At 37.3% G+C, this 21297-nt stretch overlaps 2 protein-coding genes across 3 annotated transcripts; both read right to left on the bottom strand.

The window, feature by feature from the left end:
* LOC111336522 (uncharacterized) lies at positions 1-15259 on the bottom strand. Of its 2 annotated transcripts, none has more exons than XM_022942630.2 (16): positions 15132-15259; positions 14972-15039; positions 14751-14859; positions 14466-14518; positions 12267-12390; positions 10893-11236; positions 10375-10430; positions 10185-10243; positions 8966-9075; positions 7758-7860; positions 6655-6914; positions 6246-6279; positions 2136-5490; positions 2008-2038; positions 1871-1893; positions 1-401 (listed from the first exon to the last, which is right to left on the bottom strand). In XM_022942630.2, the coding sequence occupies exons 1-13, from the start codon at positions 15157-15159 to the stop codon at positions 4340-4342; spliced, it is 2499 nt and encodes an 832-aa protein (XP_022798365.1). In that variant the 5' UTR covers positions 15160-15259; the 3' UTR covers positions 1-401; positions 1871-1893; positions 2008-2038; positions 2136-4339. The 2 variants fall into 2 exon arrangements, with proteins under 2 accessions (XP_022798365.1, XP_022798364.1); XM_022942629.2 differs by having other exon boundaries at positions 14954-15039.
* A 3018-nt stretch (positions 15260-18277) lies between these two features.
* On the bottom strand, positions 18278-21268 carry LOC111336524 (neuralized-like protein 4). The gene is made up of 3 exons (XM_022942632.2): positions 20960-21268; positions 20059-20395; positions 18278-18857 (listed from the first exon to the last, which is right to left on the bottom strand). Exons 1-3 carry the CDS (start codon positions 21161-21163, stop codon positions 18745-18747), a joined length of 654 nt encoding a protein of 217 aa, XP_022798367.1. The 5' UTR covers positions 21164-21268; the 3' UTR covers positions 18278-18744.
* Between the last annotated feature and the right edge of the window lie 29 nt (positions 21269-21297).

The following is a 21297-nucleotide window of genomic DNA, read 5'->3' on the forward strand; positions in this document are numbered from 1 at the left end:
TGGAGCAAATGCTACTTTTAATGACTGTATGCTAGACGAAAACAAATTTCAACAGAGGGATAGTGAATAACCATGTCCCGAATGATGGAACCTATCGCAGTGTTCAGGAGTTATCAAGCTGTATCCATTGGATTAAAACATGTCCTTGATGCTCTAACAACATGTTCCATAGTTTAGATTGTGCTGTTGAAAATCCAGGAACTTCTCTTGCAAAACTTGTTGCCTTCATAAGGAGCAAATCAAGTCCACTGTGGTAATGTTATGGGTTAAAAGCAATCATGTCTGTCTGAGCACACACAGGAACTGGGTTCTGGATATGAACATGTGCTGAACACCATCCCTTCTGCAGAGTCTGTATCTAATTAGATCTTGCTCGCATCTTTCTTCGCTTACGCTTCAGCCTGTGGCAAATGAAAAGGAGCATTGCAATGATCCAAAAATCCCCTCAAACTAACTATTCCCAGCAACTCCAAGGGAGTTAAACATCTTCACATTCTCAGAAGACAAAGTTATGTCACTTCCTAGAAGAAACTGGAGAGCATGGTACAGTAGAACCTTGATTTAACTAAGTGCCAAGGGACTGGGGGAATTGGTTTGCTATGTCAAGGGTTTGTTTTATGGAACACCTTGATTTAACGAAATTCCAGAAAAACAACCAAAATGTGTTCTATTGAGGTAAGGTTAATAATTTTTGCTGCTGTTTTTTTTTTTTTGCATGTGTGTGCTTTGTGTCTATATGAAGCTAAAGTATAGTGTTCAGGTCTGGACGTAGCTACAGCACTGGAAACATAATGGGTCAACAAAATTTTAACAATTGCAACTGGCTTTGTCAAATGTCAATGAAAAGGTTAATGAATAGCACAACCAAACAGAAAACCAATTTACTACTAAAATTGCTAATCTAGATGCCCAATCAAAAATTCTTTCACTGTCATAATGAACATGAACAGTGTGTTCAGTATTAAACAACGGAACACTACTGTGTAGTATTGGACTGGGTCAAAATAACCCAGGGTTAGATCTGAAAGCTTTGAAGGAAAATTCAGTTTAATTCCATGTGTCTACAATTTGATGATTAAATGCTCTTAAAAGAATTGGGAAAATTATCCCAATACAGCTTTTGAACAGAGAAACAAAGAGACCTGGATTAAAATTTAACCCTGCCTTTGAACAACTGAGCCCTGCACTGTTCAGACTACTGTACTTAAGTTGTTGATAACGACTTTAATTTAAATATTCTTCATATGAGGATTTTGATTGATGTTGGTCAGTTTTGCATTTGTCTTTTGTCACGTGTTGACATTTGTCTGTTACATCAGGATATCCATATACGTTTGAGCTTCTGGATTGTGTTGTTATATCAAGGTTCTGTTGCATACATTTTACTGTAACTTAAGCTTTATGTTTCCGACCCTTTAAACCCTGTTACAAGTTAAGTAACAGTCCAGCTGATTTAGACCTTAAACCAAAAAATTGCTCCACAATCAAGACTACCAATCTTTAAACAAGTCAGCGAAGGCAAAGTTGTAAATGTGTTGACTTCGGGTAGAATTTTGCCACCAATATAAGGATAAAATCGATCGTCATTGGAATATATTCACAGAAGTACCTTCTGAGTGACAGAGCATAATTTACTTGCCAAGGTGTTATATGGAGGTGCACTGCGAATGTTCGTTCTAAATGGGATTAGGTACAACGACAGCTAGAACAGTAACCTGAGACGTGTGCAATGTCGCTATGTCTCTCACATCTACTGAATATATAGTTTGATTGGATTCAAGCGAGAGCAAATGTCTTTTACAATTGACTCGAGACAGAACTACGGTATTACGTTATTGTTATCATTAACATGAAAATTAGCAGCACTTACCTTCGCATACGCTTCTTCCTCCACTGAAATAGCGGAAAAATAACAATATGTTATTCAAAATTGTGGCAACAAACCTCATGCATTCAGAAGACATCTTTGTTCTTTAGACTAGTATTTATTGAGTGAACGGTACTTACCTTGTCTCTCATATTGTTGTCCTCTAGTTTTCTGTTAAATAAAAAACCGGATTTGACGTTCAGTTAGCACCGATGGCCTAAAATTAACGCGATAACCATAGATTTCTACGTAGTAGCACAACACAAACCTTTGAACATGGAGGACGAAAGAGAGCTCGCTTAGGAGAACGTGTCCCGTATGTAGTCCCGAAGAGTAGGTTCCAGGCTCTACTCGGTTTGTTACAGGCTCTCTTTTAAACCTCCCCTCGCTCTACAAAGCTTTGTTAAGCCTGACTCACTAGCGAGGGGAGGTAGGGAGATGGAAGTAGGCTGGCTGACACTTAGGATCGTTAAGAACGAGGAAGGACTGATGTTGCAAAAGTAAACAAACAAATAAATCTTAAAAAATAATAAAAATTGAGGACAAATATCTTTTCCAAACGGTTTTATTCACCAATAACGTATGTTTACAAGCACCGTCCACCTCAGTAACAACCGCTTCACCGGTGAAAATACAATGAAATTAATTTTGTTTCCATACAGAGTATGTATGAATATACCAGATTTTCTATTTATTCCACTACAACGAGGAACCTCGATTAAGAAGTAGTACTCCTGCAACTTAGGCTTACGCATTTTTATCAATAAATGAATCGTATTTATTAAGTGTACTTTGGCGCATATTCATATTGGCCGTGACTGAAGTTGTCACGTAATCATTTTCTTTTATTAAAGGAGAAGCGTTGCGCGACAAATCTTGTGCGACAGACTGCCGTTGTAAATTGCAGTGATTAATAAAATGTGTTGACTATCGTAACTTCTGGTCTGAACTTTTGCAGGTCCAGAAAGTCATGTCATGATTTGTGAGTGACTCAAGCACCAGTGACTTAACAATTTAACCCATAAAACCCTGAGTGACCAGCATCTAATTTGTCCTTTCAATAACACTGTTACATCACTCACTAGGACCACAAGAGTAAAGAATATTTTAGCCAAACTGAGCTTTGATTGTTGATCAAATTCTCTTTATCAGTACCAAAGGAAATGAATAGAGAAGAGAATGGAGAATATGTACACTGATATTGAGGCATAAAGGGTTAAGAGATGTAAAACCAAACCTTCCACTTCGAGAAGTGATTAATAGTAACTTCTCTTCACAATTTCCCTTAACCATCCTGAACACAGATGGTAGACAAACTAAACGGGGTGTTCTTGATACAACACCAAATTCTCTTAACATATTTGCAAAGCAACCTGTGGCAGCCAGTGGGGAGAATTACCAATCAGATTCTGGGAGTAAAAACATTAGCTACAATAAAAACAGTTGCATTCTTCCTCACAAGGTGTCAGTTACTATGTTGAGAAAATATTTTTAATAATACCTCTCTTTCCTTAGAGGAGAAGATGCAAAATTAATTGAAACGCCCAAAAGCCAGAGTGGTACTAATAACCCTTAGGATTCCACAAAGTCTTGGAGCTCAAATTCACTCTGAACATTAACCCGTTCATTTATACATTGATTCTTAAGTTATAGGTGTAAGCTGTCCAAAGCATTTTTTTTTTTATGACCACACCCTATCCTTGCTATTTGTGACTATCCTGTTATAGACCACATTTACAGCCTGGAAAAGGCTATAGTTGCAACTTATGTTTAAGGTTAAATTGAGTCTTTAAATGAAATAACCAACTTCTTTCATACCTTACCTCCCCCCAAACCCCACCTTTGGTGTGAATGGGATGTAACAAACAAACTATGATGCATTGTAAACATTTTTTTTTTTTGCACAAGTTGCTTCTACTATTCATGAGTTATAGATTTTTTTATAGATTGTGCACAAATGGAATTACAATAATTCCCCCTTACAAAAGCTCTGTGATTGTTTCTGTTTCTAGGTTGACTAATGATTTGGTCAAATACCCACTGAGGCTGCAAATTTATGATGAATTTATATATTTGAAGACTGAAGTTGTTTCATTCATTTTAGTAAGCTAGAAGCCAAGACCCAAGTTTTATCCCCTAAAGAAAATATTTGCAAGGCTCCTTTTGCAAAGACTGTAGGAAAAAGGCAAGATTCATCCACTAACATTCCATTTGCTAATCAAATTCTACTGTGAACATAATTTAACACAAGTCAAAACAGTAAAAACAAAAAGCAACTTTGAAGAGAGGGTCCATTACACTTACAACTGACCAATAGCTAATTTGAACAAAATTTCAACACTCAACACTTATTTTGATTGAACCACAACTCCTACCTAAACAATTTACAGTAATTCAGGAATTCAATTTTCAAGTTATTCACTTTATAAACAGAGAGGCATAATTTAATGGCAATCAGTGTGAATTTAAGTGTCATCTATCTATATTAACCTCATTAACTTCTTTCAAGGGTATATAACCATTGGCTCGCGCTGCTCCAGGTTTACCTATGTCCTTTTGAAGTTCCTGTGTGCTTTGATTCTCACTTTTAATTTCCTGTTTCTCCTTCTGTACATTCTCTGTTTGTTCCTGGATTTCATTATCAGCCACACCTTCTTCCTTGCCATGATCCTCCCCTGTTCCATTTTCAGCTGATTTGGCCCCATTCAGCTGCTTCTCAGAGACAGGCCCATCTTTCTTATTTCTTTGTGTGCCCCTTCTTCTTGATGGCCTTTCTCTTCTTTGAGGTAGTGCCTCTTCCTTCTTCACTCCTTCTTTTTCTAGAACATGGGCATGCTCACCATTGGAACTATGACTGTTACTGCTGTCTGTGAGTGTTTCCATTCCATTCAAGACAGGGCCGTTGGGTAAAGATGCTCCATTTTTTACCTCCTCAGTCTCTTCAGTAGTGCCACTTTCCTTGTTAGTGCTCTTTTTTAAATCACAATCCTCTTTTTCACTGACTGTTTTCATAACCTCCTTGTGAAATGAACCTTTATCAACAGGATCATTTTTAAGGGGACCATTTTCAAGCTTCTCTCCTGGACCATTCCTCTTAGGACCCTCTGCCCCTCCTCCTCTACCACCCCTTCTTCTGTCCCTACCGCGAGGCCCATCACCCCGCCCTGTTCTCTGGTTGTTTCTTGGTTGTGAATTTCTGTTTCCTGAGTGTACATCTCCCTTAACAGACTCGGGTTGTGGTGACACAACTTTATTGCTACTCCCAGATGATTTCAAGCTTTCATCGGCCTCTACTTTTTGCTGAGCAAGATCAGTCTTCTGAGCTACAGGAGTGTCTATATTCTTGGGCCTCTCCATCTTCTCATTTGGAATTTCAGACCTAGGATTTCTTTGTCTTGCACTCCGCTGATAAGGTCCTCTAGAATTCCTGTTAGATTGGTTATTATATTGCCTATCTTGTACTGCACCCCTTGTTTCTGCTGAACGGTTCTGTTTGGTCCTCTCAGGCTGTCGATTCTGGTCTCTCCTCCTTTGCTGATTCTGTGACGTCTGCTGTTTGTCTGTTGTGTGTGAAGCTGAATTTGATTTGTCGTTCTTTTGATCAAGTGTTTCCTGTTTTTGTCCTAAAAAATGAAAAGCAATAGGTTTGTTCCCTGGTCATAAACCCAGCCCTTATTTCTCATGTTCAATTTTCATCACCAGTAATAATGAATTTGCATATCACATCTTCACTGTGACAATTTTGTTTTTCTCTGAAAGTTTTACACTATTTTCTCTCTTCCCAAACACATACAAAGGTGACAAATTTAACACTTTTACTTCTAGAGGTGCAAACTTAATGAAGAGATGAAAAGTAACATCTTCACTGAACCCTTAAACATCCATGAGTGACCAAGACAGAATTTCTCCTTACAATATCAATACAATATCAAGCAGACAAGTGATGAGAATAAAGAAAATTGCCAATTGGGGGATTATTAGTTGATGCAGTACCAAATTCTCCCTACTAACATCATAAGAATTGTCTAGCAGACAGATAGGAGAATTGCTAATGAGATCTCGAGAGTTAAAGCTAAATAGCCCACAAGATAACACAGCTTATCCTAGTCTCTGTAGCAAACTCCAGTGTAGGTTATCCCCCTCTAGCATTTTGTCAGGTTTCCATGACAGATCATTGTTACATATTCATATTCCTGGGCAGAGAGAAGAATCATGAGTTAAAGTGTCTTGCCCAAGAACACAACACAATAAACAAGACAAGTCTTGCAGCCAAACCTCTCCTCTTAGATTGCAGCAGACTAACCCTTAAGCGATTCTGCCCTTTTATAAAAGTTTGTAATATTTTATAAATAAATTACATTCATCTATAATCAAGTACCTTCCACATGCCCTTCACTGGGTGATGCCAAACCCTGTGAGTCAAAAAATGAGAGTAAACCTTTAACATAACTGTTTGACAAAGAAAACATGAAAATTACATAAAGTAATCCTTCTATTCAACAGACACAAATTTATTGAAAAAAAAAATGGAAGTACAGAGGCCCTCTAAGAGATCATTGGGATATGGGATATTTGGGTCAAAAATTCATTTGTTGGGATTTAGGATACTTGAGGACAAAATTAACAGGATATGTGATATCTGAAATAGAGATTTCAGAATATTGAAGTGGAATTGGGGAATTAAAACTACAGGAATTGATGGAATACAGGACTTTCAAGCCAAAAATTAATGAGATACTGAATACTCATGCCCCAACCAATGTGGCCTCTCAGTACTGCCAACTTACTTGATCCCGCAGGGCAGCTTGAAGCCTTGCATGTAGTTCTGCCACTTCTTGGAGGGTTTTCTGTGAGGATACAGAATTCTCCACACTGGAAGTGGAAACAGGTGCACTAGTATTTGCAGGAGCTGGTGGCTGGGGTGGCTTGAGGGAAGAAACATTTTCAGCTGCTATTTTTTTATCATCATTGTTTCTTTCCACTTTCTTCTTTGGCAGTGATGGAGGGTTTAATGTCACAGGGCTGTAACAACTCTTAATAGGGACAACTATCAATGAACACAAAAGACACAAATATACAAATGAATAAAAACAACTATTGATAGTAAATTTTACCAAAATTGGCAGTTGTCAAAAGGAATACCGACAATAGGGACCTTACGCAACCATGACAGCGACGGCAACGAGGAAGTGGAAAAACAAGAGATCTAATTGGCAGAACAATAGCTCAGCACGTGCGTTTTGAAAATTTGTACATTTCTTAGCCGTCCTATGCAAAACAACAACGGCAAATTATTTTCATTTCCATTTGGAACTCAACGCTTCTTTTATACGTCATGCTGAAGTTGAGCTGTGGCGCCGTATAAGACAGTAAGCTCCTGCAACCATTTTTTAAATTCTAACTAAGAGTAGAAATTTTTTTAATCGCAGTCTTCCTTGGCATTGCCATCCTGATTGCGTAGGGTCCCTAATGTTGCTGTCACCCACTGTGTCACGATGACCGAAAGAATCATTTTATTTGTTGTTATTGTGGTAAAAAACATATTGAGAGTTGTTAAGCCTGGTCTGTTTTCTTACTGTCAACCACATTTCTCATCACAGTGGCTAGAATTTGTTGCAGACTCACTTGGCTGCACTGCACAAGACTACAACATTTTGACAAGTATGATGATTAATTGCATTGTCACTTAGAGTACAGACAATGCTAACCACTGTTGATTTGTTACATATGCAAAAAGGTTGGCTAAGCTGATTGTGGATATATATAGAGTTTAGTGAGAACTACATGTACTGGAGCTGGGGAAACAATTAAATCTATTCGTAAATGAGCATTCTTAACCAACAAATCAAGAACATAATTATACGCTTGAGAAAATCAAGTCATTTCTTACCTGCACCAAAATTGGCAATCATTGAAAACAACTGATCCTTGTCTGCCACAAAACGAGTAGTTCTGGCAAGCTCCTCATCAATTTTACGTTCAGTGACAAAATTCTAGTAAAAGTGGTAAACAATAAATAAACTTTACTTACTGAGACATCAACTATGTTCGAGAACTACTCAAGCCCACTGCCTTAAAGAATTAGTTTTTACACTCATTTATGTCACCAGATTCAACTGCCAAAGAGAAAAAGATTAAAAAAAAAAAACAAAAAAACAAAAAACGTTAATTGAAGCTCCCCCCTAGGGCTTTTCAGTCACAATGTAGACTAAGTACTTGAAAATTCCCACTGGCAGGAGGCAGACCCGTGGGCTATTTACAGAGCGCAGCCAAGGAGTTGAACTAGGGGCAACCGAGGACAAATCCAGTGAGTGGCAGGGTGGAGGACTTGAACCCAGGAGACCGGATTACAAGTCCAGCACCCTAACCACTCAGCCATACCGCCTCCACAAAAGAAAAAAAGAAAAAAAGTAGGGAAAAAAAAAAGAAGTGTGAAAATTGTGAAGGCAGGCATTCAGACCATTTTTGTTACTCGCACCATTTAAACTCAGTTTTGCTCGCAAAAAAAGTTGTTCATATCCTCATACCTTGTTAAAGCTGGGGGGGGAGGGGCATGAACTACCTAATTTTTTTAACCCTTACACTCAGTAATTCTCCATACTGTCTGCCATACAGTTCTTATGATGTTAGTTTGGAGAAATTGGTATTGGATCAACCAATATTCCCCCGATTGAAAGTTTTCTTTATTCTCGTCACTTGTCTGCTTGATATTAGGGACCTTAAGCAGTCAGGACAGCAACGCCAAGGAAGACTCAGATTAAAAAATGAATTTCTACTCTTAGTTAGAATTTCAAACCTGGCTGCAGGAGCTTACCGTCTCGTATGGCGCCACAGCTCAGCTTCAGCACAACATATAAAAGTAGCATTGAGTTCCAAATGAAAATGAAAATAATTTGCCATCGCGGTTTCGGCTAAGAAATGTACAAAGTTTCAAAATGCATGTGCTGAGCTATTGTTCTGCCAATTAGATCTCTTGTTTTTCCACGTCGTCGTTGCCGTCACCGTCGTGGTTGCTTAAGCTCCCTATTGTATTGATATTGTAAGGAGAAATTCTGTCCTGGTAACTCATGATTATTCAGTTTGCTACTCTAATCTCACCTTAATTTCACTCCTTAATTGTGTAACTTCATTCTCCGGCATCCCCCCCACTCGGTCAGATTTTAGTTTTAATGCTGCTGCATTTTCCTGTCTCTGTTCCAACAATTCAACTGCAAACAGTCAGAAATGTTTTCAAAAACTATCACAGGGAGTTTGGTTATATCATCTAAGTTGAAATTGTAAATTGGCCACCATAGCGAGTTAAAGCTGACGTTTCGAGCGTTAGCCCTTCACTATAACCAAATTACCTTGTTATCTCCACTGATGCAGCACCACAGTTTCTTTAGAAACTTTAACCCTTTATCACAGGGTCAGTATTTACCAATTACTATTGATAATGATAGTTCAAATTTTTACTATTATGGACTATTCTACAGCACATGTCAGCCATTGTTCCCTCTTGACCCTTTACACCCTTGCATCAACATGCATATTCTCCACAATGTTCCCTTTACATTTCCTGAAGTGCTGCTAAGGACAATTTTTAAATTAACAATCAAGAATGTCTTTAGATGGTGATCATTTCCTTTCTTCTCAGAAATTAAATGTGTGATTTGGGGGTGATATTGTTGGGAGAAATTACATGCTAATCACTCAGCCCGGGGGGGTCAAACTTAAGGTTTTTTCACAAGTAGTCACACCTGCCACCCCCCAGAGTACGAAAATCTGGAGATGTCTAAAAGTTTTTGCATTGAAAGAATGTCATTCCCTCAAAACCTGAGGGAAGGGCACCTAAGAATTCTTTTTGCAGTGAACCGAAATTTATGCTGGCCATCCTCAATTCGACCGATGTAAACCACGCATGATAACCTGAACTACACCAAATTTCTATCATGTATTGTGTAATTGGATTGGTTGAATTCTCACCAATTATGATACTTGTTAAATGTATACCAATTTGATTGCTCTGTTTTACTTTTTTTGATCAAGGACAGCATAAATTAGAGCACTAAAAATTTTTTTACATCTTGAAAACAACAAAATTATTGAAAATAAATTGAAAAAAGCCATGGTAGGAATTTCCTGGGAGATTTGGTGCTCTAACTGAGAGACCAGGAGATTAAATGAAAAACTCAGAGACTGCCACGAAAACCAGGAGAGTTAGCGGGTATCAGTAGTCTCTGATTGAGCTGACACATTTAACAATCATTTCATCATCTGCAAGAAAACCATGCTGATCACTAAGTCCACACTATGCCACGAAATTTAACCAACTAACCTGCCTGCTTTTTAAATTCAGTCATTTGTCCAAGAAGGTGAGCTTCCCTGTCATTCAAACTTTGTAAAATTTATAAGAAAATCTGTCAGTTTTTAATTACCAATTTACAACTAAAAAGTTCTATTAATATATTATGCAATGATTACATCAACAAACAAAAGTTTTCAAAGGCATTTGTAACCTAACTCACCATTGCCGTAACTCTTGAAATATCTGTGAAATTGACTTAGAGGACTTTTCACATTCCTGGGAAAAGAATTTAAGACCACTGTCAAGCATTTCAGTGATGAAAATTAAAAAATCCCCTACAAGAGAAAAATGTGCTGATGGATCTTTGAATTAAAGGTGTTTTTAAATTAATAATTGGTTGTTAGGTATCTCAAGAACAGAAATTCTTGAGATAAGGGGCTTGAAGTTTTAACTTGTTAAAGTATGCATCTTACCACCCTTTGCATTTCAAAAGTGTATGTCCTTAAGCTCTTTCATTTAACTCTTTAACTCTCATGATTCAATTGTTAATTCTCCACACTATTTGTTACACATTTCCTTGTAAATTAGTTACAAGAATTTGGGGTTAGATCAGGAGGACAACCTCTACCTGATAAGTTTGAGTATTCTCCTTAACTGTTTGCTGAATAATTTGACAATATTATAGGGAGAAGTTACATGTTGATCACTTCAGGGAGTTTAGGGATTTAGACTATTTACCTCCTCCAAGAGAAGTTGAAAACGTGGAAGTGAAACACTAGAGCGCTGCAGATCCTTAACAGTTTTCTTGAGGGCATCGGGACCAGAAGAAATCATCCTTTCAAACTTTAAATTTGAATGGTTGGTCTGACTAGAGCAACCTGGTGTATGTTTCAAGGTAGTCTGAGTATCTTGTGAAGAATCTACCGGTTGGTCACAGTTGGAGGATGGAAGGGAGACTTCAGTGCTAGATGGTAAAGGTGGCTGAAGATGCAGTGGGCCCACAGATTGGGGAGCACATTTCAGAGTGGTTGATTCAGCATGCGTTGGCTTCTTGTAACCTTCTTTGGATGTAACAGGTGCATCTGGGAAAAACAAGATTCCAGATCAAAATTTCACAACTTTTTTCCAAAAAGAGATCAAAGTGTCCTCACATTTTAATTTATAACAACATCAGACAGACAGGCAACAAAGAGTAAGAAAGATTGAGTAACATGAACAGGGAGAAGATCTGAACAGGGGGCCTCTAGCATGACGCAGTGAAAACAAGAAATGGAATACAAGAAAAGTTCATCCCAAAGTTATTTCTCTACAAGGGTACAAAAACCACAGAGACCATGTAACTAACCTCACCCCTAGACACAATACTTTTATTACTTACAGTGAATATATGAAGTTCATATATTTTGAACTGCAGTATTAGATACGTATGATGCACGATCCTCGCAGTAGAGAGCGCTATTTATGCAATAGCGGAAATCAGACCCAAAAAAAATCAGGCCTGTACGGGATTCGAACCACTGACCTCTGCAATACTAGTGTAGCGCTCTACCAATTGAGCTAACAAGCCAACTGGGAGCAGGCCATTAAGTTGATTCGTAATAAACCCGTGATGATAAATCAGATACAATGAATATATGAAGCTCATGTATTTTGGTCAGTGGTTCGAATCCCGTACAGGCCTGATTTTTTTCGGGTCTGATTTTCGCTATTGCATAAATAGTGCTCTCAACTGCGAGGATCGTGCATCATACATATCTAATACCGCAGTTCAAATATATGAACTTCATATATTCATTGCATCTGATTTATCATCATGGGTTTATTACGAATCAACTTAATGGCCTGTTCCCAGTTGGCTTGTTAGCTCAATTGGTAGAGCGCCGCACTAGTATCGCAGAGGTCAATGGTTCGAATCCCGTACAGGCCTGATTTTTTTTGAGTCTGATTTTCGCTATGCATAAATAGCGCTCTCTACTGCAAGGATCGTGCATCATATGTACTTTTATTACTCTAAATCAATTTTTTTTTTAAAGTTCAAAGTTATTTGGAATGATGTTTATTTCCATTGGAAAGTCTGGAAAATCTGTTTCATTAACATGAGATGGATAATACCTTCAAGGCTCTTTTGCTTCAGCTGTGAAACATTCTCACTGTCCTGTGTTGTCATGGCAACTTCTGGTGTTTCTGGATCATTTATTTTTGCCTGCTTTTTCTTGTTCCTTTTCTTCCTAGCACTCTGCGAGGAAAATAATAATTTCACTCAAGGTAAATTTAAAGGGAAACTGAAACCTGGAATAGGTATTTTTTTGCATTTATTTCTAGTGAGCTTTAGAGGGGCAAGATAAAGTCTTGATGGTTAGTTTTGCTCACTTCTTGTTTTTATCGAAAAATTTGATTTGAATTTGCCTTTTTTCCATTCTTGCAGCTGTAAAACTGTAGGCTCAAAAACCATTAGCAGCGGTCGAATATGATGTCAGTACAAGGAAACTAACTTGATAAGGCCTCGTGCCCTATTTCATTCTTCAATTTGATTCCCATTACAAGCCACATAGCTTCAGTAACTCCATAACCATACTGAAGTTCTGAAGGAAAATATGGGATTATTACCTTTCTTCCCCACAAGTGACATAATAGTGAGTTAAAATAACCTCTGACATCCCTTTCCTGAGCCTTCTTACAATGAGGTCAAAGTAAGACATAAAGCTATTTTTTTTGGGCAAAGTTGCAATTTAAAAATGATTTAATTTTAGGTTTCAACTGCGAGTCCTTCGTGAGTCCACAACATTTTGACCTCGCGATGACGAATAGCGCAGTGAATAAGAGTACAGACTAAATCAAACCCCCATCAATTTGTTTAATGCCACAATAATAACGTGAAATAAAGTCCACGACAAGTTGATCCAAGCAACATTATCTGCACTCTTGTCAATGACAGCAGATTGGCCAATCAAATTGGGTTAAAGGCAAAAAGAAGACAAAGGCACTAGCACCAATATATGTATAGTTACAACTTGTTTAAATGAAAGTGCCAAACAAAACAAACAATTTTCAAAATTTAGGAGACAGGTTGCCTCTAGGTTTAACTTCAGCCTTCTTTAAGACACTACTGCTGTTACTGGGTCTCCTGCTTTGAAATTTGTTCCACAGGCCTGACATTGACCTTACAATGATAAAAAAAAAGTAACCATGATGGTCATGTTGTTGGAATTTGAATTTGAATTGTTGTTGGAATTGTGAGACCTGAAACAGATGCCTGCTTGGATCTGAGCGGAGTAAAATTTTTGCCAAAACAAATGTTAATTCATTGGCAAAACCCTAGGAGGTGGAAGGAGCCAGTCTGACTGACTACAAAGAGCAGATTCTGAACAAAACATTTTGCAATTTTAGATAATCCTGCATGCCAGAAAAATTATAAATTTATTTGACAAGGGCTAAAACTCTAATTTTTCTCAGCCTATATTTATGTGGACAGTCCTTCAAAATAGTGTTCAGAACTGTCTTAATTTTTTCTTAGCAGTGTTTTTCCTTTTGAATGATCTGTCAGAAGAAGCCAATTAGCTGAGATAATCTGCACCCAGATTTAATAACCTCGTAAATGCTAAACTCTCCAAAAGGAAACCATTATTATTTCCCCCAGAGAAACCGATATGGTTCTTAAAAACGAGCCTTAGAATGTATTTTTATAACTTGCCTTTTAAAAGCTGAGTTTAACCTTTTTAGCAAAAACAGTTCAAGTGATAACTCGTTTTCTATTTCTTCCATAGAATTTTTACCTCAGTGCCCCGGCGGAACAGTAATTTCGCAATTCAACCGATACCGGAAGTTACCGACGATGGAAAACCTTGGTTCTGTTAACGAGTTTGCGAGGCTAATTTTTTCTTCGATCGTGCGAAACACGAAACTTTTATCGGTGTATCCTGAGACGCAGGTAGATTATCGATGGCACAAGATTACATGGCGGTTTAGATTTCTTCCAAGCGAGAGTAATGCGCCTTTCAAGACACCTAGATTTTCCAGTAGAGAAAAAAGCGAATACCTCAAGTGACCTACGTTTCACTTTGGTTTGGGGCACTTTATTGGCAGAGAAATGCTGAAAAATCTACGCAACAAATTTAGAAAAAAAAAAAAAACAGAGACAAGAATCCATAACTGCAGAGGGAAATCGTCTTGGAATTCATTTGAGCTTAGATATCAAGTGACCCATTTAAATATTTAATACAAACTTTCACATCGCAGTGACGTGACAAAAATTATTCATAAACCTGAAAAAATTACTTAATAAAGCGGTAAAAAGTTATTTCAGTTTCTTACTTTTGACTTTCTTCCCTGGGTATTCCATTCCTTTAATAGATTATCTGCTTCTCCTGAAAGGCAAGGAATTACATGAAAACATGTCGACGAAAATCGTTGGAATCTGACATTCTTCTATGCGTAGAAACTGAGTGTTCTTGTGTCCACAGCAACTGAACTTTCTAAGTTTTGTTTCGCTTTTGGAAAATAATCCCTCCGTTTCACTACAAAACATTACTACCCGTTTAAACTTTCCCCTGCCTCTGTTTCAAGCTGTTCCTTCAAGATAAGGAATATAAATCTCACCGTTCGTAAAACAAGCGATGGCTTCGTCGACGTTGTAATCACAGGACTGCAGAACCAAGGTTATGTCATCTTTACTCCGTAACGGGAAAGCTTCGCGGATGAAGCCAATCTGAAATGACAGCAACATGTAAACGTAAGAAGCATAGAACACATTCAGATTTATTCACGGGTTAGCCAAATATGGTGACTGACAAAGAACTTACTTCTGTCTTAGCACTTACGGAACTACGTTCAGCGAAATTCAAGTCTGCATGAACTCGTCCACTTCGAGTGTCGAAGAAGTCCTTTCCTAGCAAACGAAATGAAATATGGTTTCAAATTTCTGCTCCAAGTTTTCTGAGAATACGCTCCTGTTTCCGAGTAAAGGGGAATTTTACGAACCTTGTTTCGCGGAGCCTTTCTTCGCCATTTTGTGCGGGGATATCGCTACCGGTGTAAGCGGTCTAACTTACTATTGCTGAGACCAAAAAAACTTCCCGCTTTGATTGATAGAGTAATTCTCCTTTCTCGTAAATGATAAGAGTATTTAATTCGATCAATACCACATGAATTATTAATTTCCAAACCCCACAGGTAATCGTTGCTTTCTTGTATCTGAACATTCTACAGAGTTTGGAAACAATTATTTAAAATGATCTGAGGAAATTTTTATTCGCCATGTAACATTTTCAAAAGAAAAAAACTCGATATAATTTATTCGATAATTATTTTCTCCTTACCAGCCTGGTTATCATGTCAGCTGAGTTTGCAAGACACCTACTGTGTTTACGTACAGTATTAGGTTCTTTGTTCCAATCACAGTTGATCGTCTTACAAATAAGAAGATACCACCTTACCAAAACATACAATTCTGTTTTCAAGATCAAAATTTGTAAGGCGAATTATGATTTATTTACAACAATGAGCCTTTTGTTCAAAATTAGTGTGTGTGATACACTGATTCACGCAGTATGCTGATAGAAGGAAATCAATAATCTTTGTGTATGTTACATACCACGAACTCCTTCATTAGCCACAGCACGTAAATTTGAGATAAAAACCTGCTTTTAGACGAAAAAAATCTCTCTATTGTCAAATTATTTTCATTTGGATTTCGCTGGATATTTACATGTTTATTTTCTATGCCTTCGCGTGACCTGAATTACGTGTCGGGTGGTCTTCACACTTGAGAAAGCAGAAACCATAACGCAAGATTTTTATCGTTGAGTTCAGTAACAAAAGTGATCAAACCGTTTTAATCATCTTTTTCTAATCTCTTCAAGCGGACGGTTTAAAATCATTTCCGAGTGATGTTACACTTTTTAATTTCTAGATTGCTACGCCATTTTGATGGAAAGCACACTTTATTTGTTGCGTTTCTGGATAAAATAGTTTCCCTATTGGAAATCACGTGCCCTATATGTTAAAACATTCAGTTTGTCTCTGACGCATCACCACTGTAAGTAAAAACCACAATAACCCAAAAGTCAAAGAGAGGTTCTTACGTTATTACTTGTCATCATAAAACTTGGTTTAATTTTGTTAAAGTGGCCTCCTTCCAAACGATTTAGGAAATTAATAAATTTTTTATGGACATAGCGGGACCCAAATTGTTCTTAGGGTCACCAGTGGCAAAAGCCGAGCCACATGTCAAGGAAGACGACCTGCAGAAGATTTTTTCTTTTTAGCAAGGTTTTTCCTTTTTAGCAACCATGAAATAACATCTGTGAGCTGGCTGCTTCGCGGAGTTCCCTTCCATGTTAGTACAATTTGATCCGCCTCACATTCCTCACGAGTACTCGCATAAAAAATATGAATAGAGGCTATTAGAACTGATCTTTAACCCACTATCTTTTCTCAGTACAACACTCTATTGAATCATTTTCAAAGTTGTTCTGGTTGGTTGAACTATGCCTACTAAAAAGGTACCTTGTGCAAATTGCAGAGAATAAAGATATTAGGTGTAAGCACCTCTGCAGATTGGATCCACTTGAAATTTTGCCTTTACTTTTCTTTCTTCCAGCTCTGAATAGGTCCCTCTCCTCTTGTAATGTGCTTCAGCTTTTAACCCCCTCCCCTTAAATCTATAGATGTCTGTTTGGTGTTATTAACATAATTCATACCTTCTCCCAACAATATCTTTACATTGTCCACCAAGCAGTTAATGAGAATACTCAAACTTATCCCATAGAAGTTGTTATCTTAATCTAACACCAAGAACTTAATTACAAGGAAATGTGTAGCATCTAGAGGGGCAAATTAACATTTAGATCTTGGGAGTTAAAAGATTAACAAGGGGAATATACTTGTTACATGATGTTTGCTCAGCTTGTATGGTGGAGAGTTACCTGTTTTCTTAAAATACAATTAAGCCATATGAGCTTGAGTCTGTGATCTGAAGTCCTACTGCGTGAAAACCACAAACCATACACTGAACTGAAAGACAGGATGCAAACGGAACAAAAATGTCAGCATCTACTGAAAATGAACTACTCACACTCTCTTGTTGGTATTGTATGGAGGGTATGACACTGAAAAGTCTGTAACAAACATGATACAATTGAAATTAAATTGATGTTTTTTGGGGGCTATTGCTAACAATCCAGATAAAATCTTAGTATTGTAAATTAGGTGGGTATGGGTAGTTACTGACAGCTTTCAACAGATAAAATAAATACCTTTCAGTTACCAAGTTTGAGGTATGAATTGCAAGTTACAGATCTGTTTTTTTTCAGTTCAGATTTGATACCTCTCACTAACTGTGTTTGCAGTTACGGACCAAGCTTTTCCTGACCAGAGGCTCATTTCTCGAAAGTCCCAGTAACTTAATGGCCTGAAGCCATGTTCTAAAATCAATGTTTTAAGGATAGGGAAGCAGGTTCTGGCACCCAAACCAATCCTCTTTGTTTCTTTAGCTGATAGTTTTAATGTATAATTCTCAAAACTTTTGAAATCCCCATCTTGAATGAAAACAGAACAATTTATGAGCAGGTTAAGTTATCGGGACTTTTGAGAAACAGGCCCCAAGCCCAAAGTGCAGGGGTCATAAATCAGAGCAAATAAAAACAAGGTTCCATAACTTGCAGTATGAACTGAGAAAATAGTGTTTCCTTTATGTTACTAAAGACATTAATGATATCGCTGTGTTTGTAGAGGGGGGGAAGGTTTCAACTCAACCAAATGTAGCACTTAATCTGATGGGGCATTTTTTAAACCCTTTACACCCTCATGTCAGTATGCATATTCTCCATACTGTTCTCTATACATTCCCTTGGGTGTGGACAAGGAGAATTTGTTTAACAATCAAGAGCTTGTTCAGTTGCCGATCATTTCCTTTACTCTCATGACCTTAGAGTGTGATTCAGGGGTGATACTGTTGGGAGAAATTAGATGCTGGTCACTCTTAGGGATTAAGAAGTTTAAAGGGTTTGTTCAAGTGAGTAAGAACAGTAACCCGGATGAAACTGTTGTGAACATGTCATTACTGTACATTGTTTTTAATAGTAGTCTTCAACAGAAATGACACTTTACAAAATTAATGACTCAAGTGCAGTCAACAAGATGCTGCTTTATTTCAATTCTATCCAGGACAGTTTGTCACTTTGTATGCCAGGGCATTATAACAACAACCTGCAAGATTCTAAGAACTAATAAAACAATTAAAAAAAATGAAGTCATCTAGAAAAGTTATTCCAAAGATTTTTTTTTTTGGTGGGGTGGGGGGGGGGGGGTGTTGAAACAAAAAAAAACTTCAAATAACTGCAATAAACCAACAAACCTATAGAGTGATGTTTACTTAAGACAAATATGCTTATCAATAAAAGTATAGAAAAGAAATTTTTCCTCGCAAAAAAATGACAATAAACTTCATATCTTGAGACGACCAGTGATCTGACTGGAAAAAAGCAAACAGTTACTTACAAATGAAGTAATGAGACTGTCTAAAGTTTACTTTTTTCCATTGAACAGTCTATACAATTTACTATCTGCACTATTATTAAATATACCTATAACATTACTCTTGTAAAAAGTCTATAAGAATCTTTGGAATAGGTAATTCTAAAAGCTTGTCTGTATCCTTTACCCATTTCAATACTTCAGCCTTGCAGATTTCTTCTAGAGTTGCCACTATATGGAAAAAAAAAGATACAAAAATGTTATTTAGTTCTTATTAACCAAACGGGAGGTCTGTATGGGAGAATCTTGACCGAGGTCACCAGTACAGGTCGAACACAGTGAGGTCTGTACCAGCAACTGAGGTCAAGATTCTCCCATACAGACTGACCTAGCTTGGTTAATAAGATGTTTATTATATGGCTGTGTCTTATATGCCAATTTTTTACATTCTTTGTACCTTTTTTTCTAGACCGGTCTAGATGCCGGTCTAGGGAAAATCTAGACTGTTTTCAATATTGATTTCAGCCAATCAAATTCATGAATTTGGTAGTTGCCAGTCCTCGTGAGACACAGCCATATAAACAGAGATATCAACCTCTGAAATTCTGAAATCCAGGCCCTAATTGCTCAAAGGCTGGATGACCCTATCCATTTGATAAATCTCCATCCAGTGGATAGTGCAATATGTTTTTTTGACATTAATCCAACAGATGGCGGATAGACAGTTGGAGAACACTACCCTTTAAACAACTGGGCCCACAATTATATGCATGAGCATTACATCTCCATCCCATCTCCAAGCTTTTGGTAAATTGACTGCTTTATCTTAGTCTCCTCTGCTAAAATGAGCACACACAACCCAAAACAGAAACACAATTTTACTAAAGTACCACTTAGTAACACAGAAAACCTTTCTTTCTTTTTATCCCTTTAACCCCTAAGAGACTAGCTTCTCAGCGGTATTGGACAATTTTTTTGCGCTATTTACTAGGTAATTGTAGTCTTGAATTGCTTTATTGTGGTATTCTCTGAGCCTGCAGATTCGGTTTTTTGAAGCATTTTGGATGGTATTGAAAATTATCCTCCAAGTCTTCTACTCTTTTCTCAACCTTTTTTCCAGTTTCCAATTGTTTCAGAAACAGGCTGAAAGTGACAATTACCTGATGTAACGTTTATTAAGAAATTGTTAATTGTTCTTCCTGCGTTACTTGCTATAAACATAACATACAGAGTAGTTCTTTCTGCATGACATTGGGTTTTGACTTGTTATTGAAGTACAGCCATATTTAGTGATTTTTTTGGGTAATGTTGTGGTATTTACTGATTTTTTTAGGTATAGTCTTGTTCAGAACCCCCAATGACCCTTAACTTATGTTAGTTCCAAGTTTAAATCATTCACTGTAAGATAAGTTATCCAGTATTCATTTCCTACCTCCAAAGTACTTCACAGAGACCTGCTTTGTCCTTCCATAAACATCAAATACAGCATAAATGTCCTTTTTTACAGGTATTTGAGTCATAGCTGCTCCTTGATTGAGTCCATTAACATAATAATTCAAGTTTCCATTGCTAGTCACTTGAACTCCTAAAACATCATTAACTTTGAGCGAGTGAATACTAAAATTATATTCTTTTTCTATCTCGCCATTGTGGATACGAGTTCCAGACAACATCCAGTAATCCTGATGATCAGACGTAAACAAATCTGTTGCCGCTCGTACTATATTTGTGGAGGGGCAGTTAGGATTGCTTGTTGTTATTCCAAATCTCTGTATAATATAAAAAATGATGATGATGATGATGATGAGAAGACTGCAAACAGACCCAGACTTCTCATTCCTTTAATTTGTATGCAGTTGGTTTTTATATCTAGATAAAACAACAAGACAGTTCCACAAAAAAAAATAAATTATGAAATCTGGTATATGTAAATATTTTGTCTTTCGATTTCAAAAATGAGGGAAAGTGAAATATAAATTAGGTAGTACACTTGAAGAGGAAAAAGTTAACATAAAAGAAAAGTTTATATCATAATTGTGCGACTTGTTCAGCATTCAAGCTGATCACTATACAGATAAGACTCTGGTATATTACTAGACCTAAGATATTTCCCGCAGATAATCAAGCAAGGAAAACTAAACAAATTCAAGGATCGAACATAGAAACATCTGCATCTAGAGCTCACCTCATCGAAGTTTTACAATACAACGCTATTCAAAGGAAATTCAGAAATTAGCATGAAATTCTCACGATATTTCCACCTCTCAGTGAGTTTTTAATAATTAAAAATTAGTCATTGGTTGTCCTTTAAAATTCATGTTACCTTTACATACCAGAGATCCAGCCCATTTTGATTCCAATTCTTCAATTTTGAGTTGAAAAATCTCCCCAATATGCAAAGGTCGATCGCTAAATACCATTCCATGATCGTAGGTATCGCCTTCCCTGGCAGCCCTACGGTTGCCATTAGAAAGTGTAACATTACGTCCGTGCTTTTCGTGCAAACCTATAACCCATTTCTCCGGAATAACAGGCATCAATATTATTTTTTTCCCGGTCAAAAATGCGCTGCAAACTTCGAAATCTCCAAGCAGAACATCATGTGTGTTTACCTATTCGGCAGAGAACGCCGTGACACGAGCTCTTCTGGAGACTGGGGACAAGGTAGATG

Source organism: Stylophora pistillata, chromosome 14 (assembly GCF_964205215.1).
Source record: "Stylophora pistillata chromosome 14, jaStyPist1.2, whole genome shotgun sequence".
In the NCBI taxonomy this organism is placed as follows: Eukaryota; Metazoa; Cnidaria; class Anthozoa; order Scleractinia; family Pocilloporidae; genus Stylophora; species Stylophora pistillata.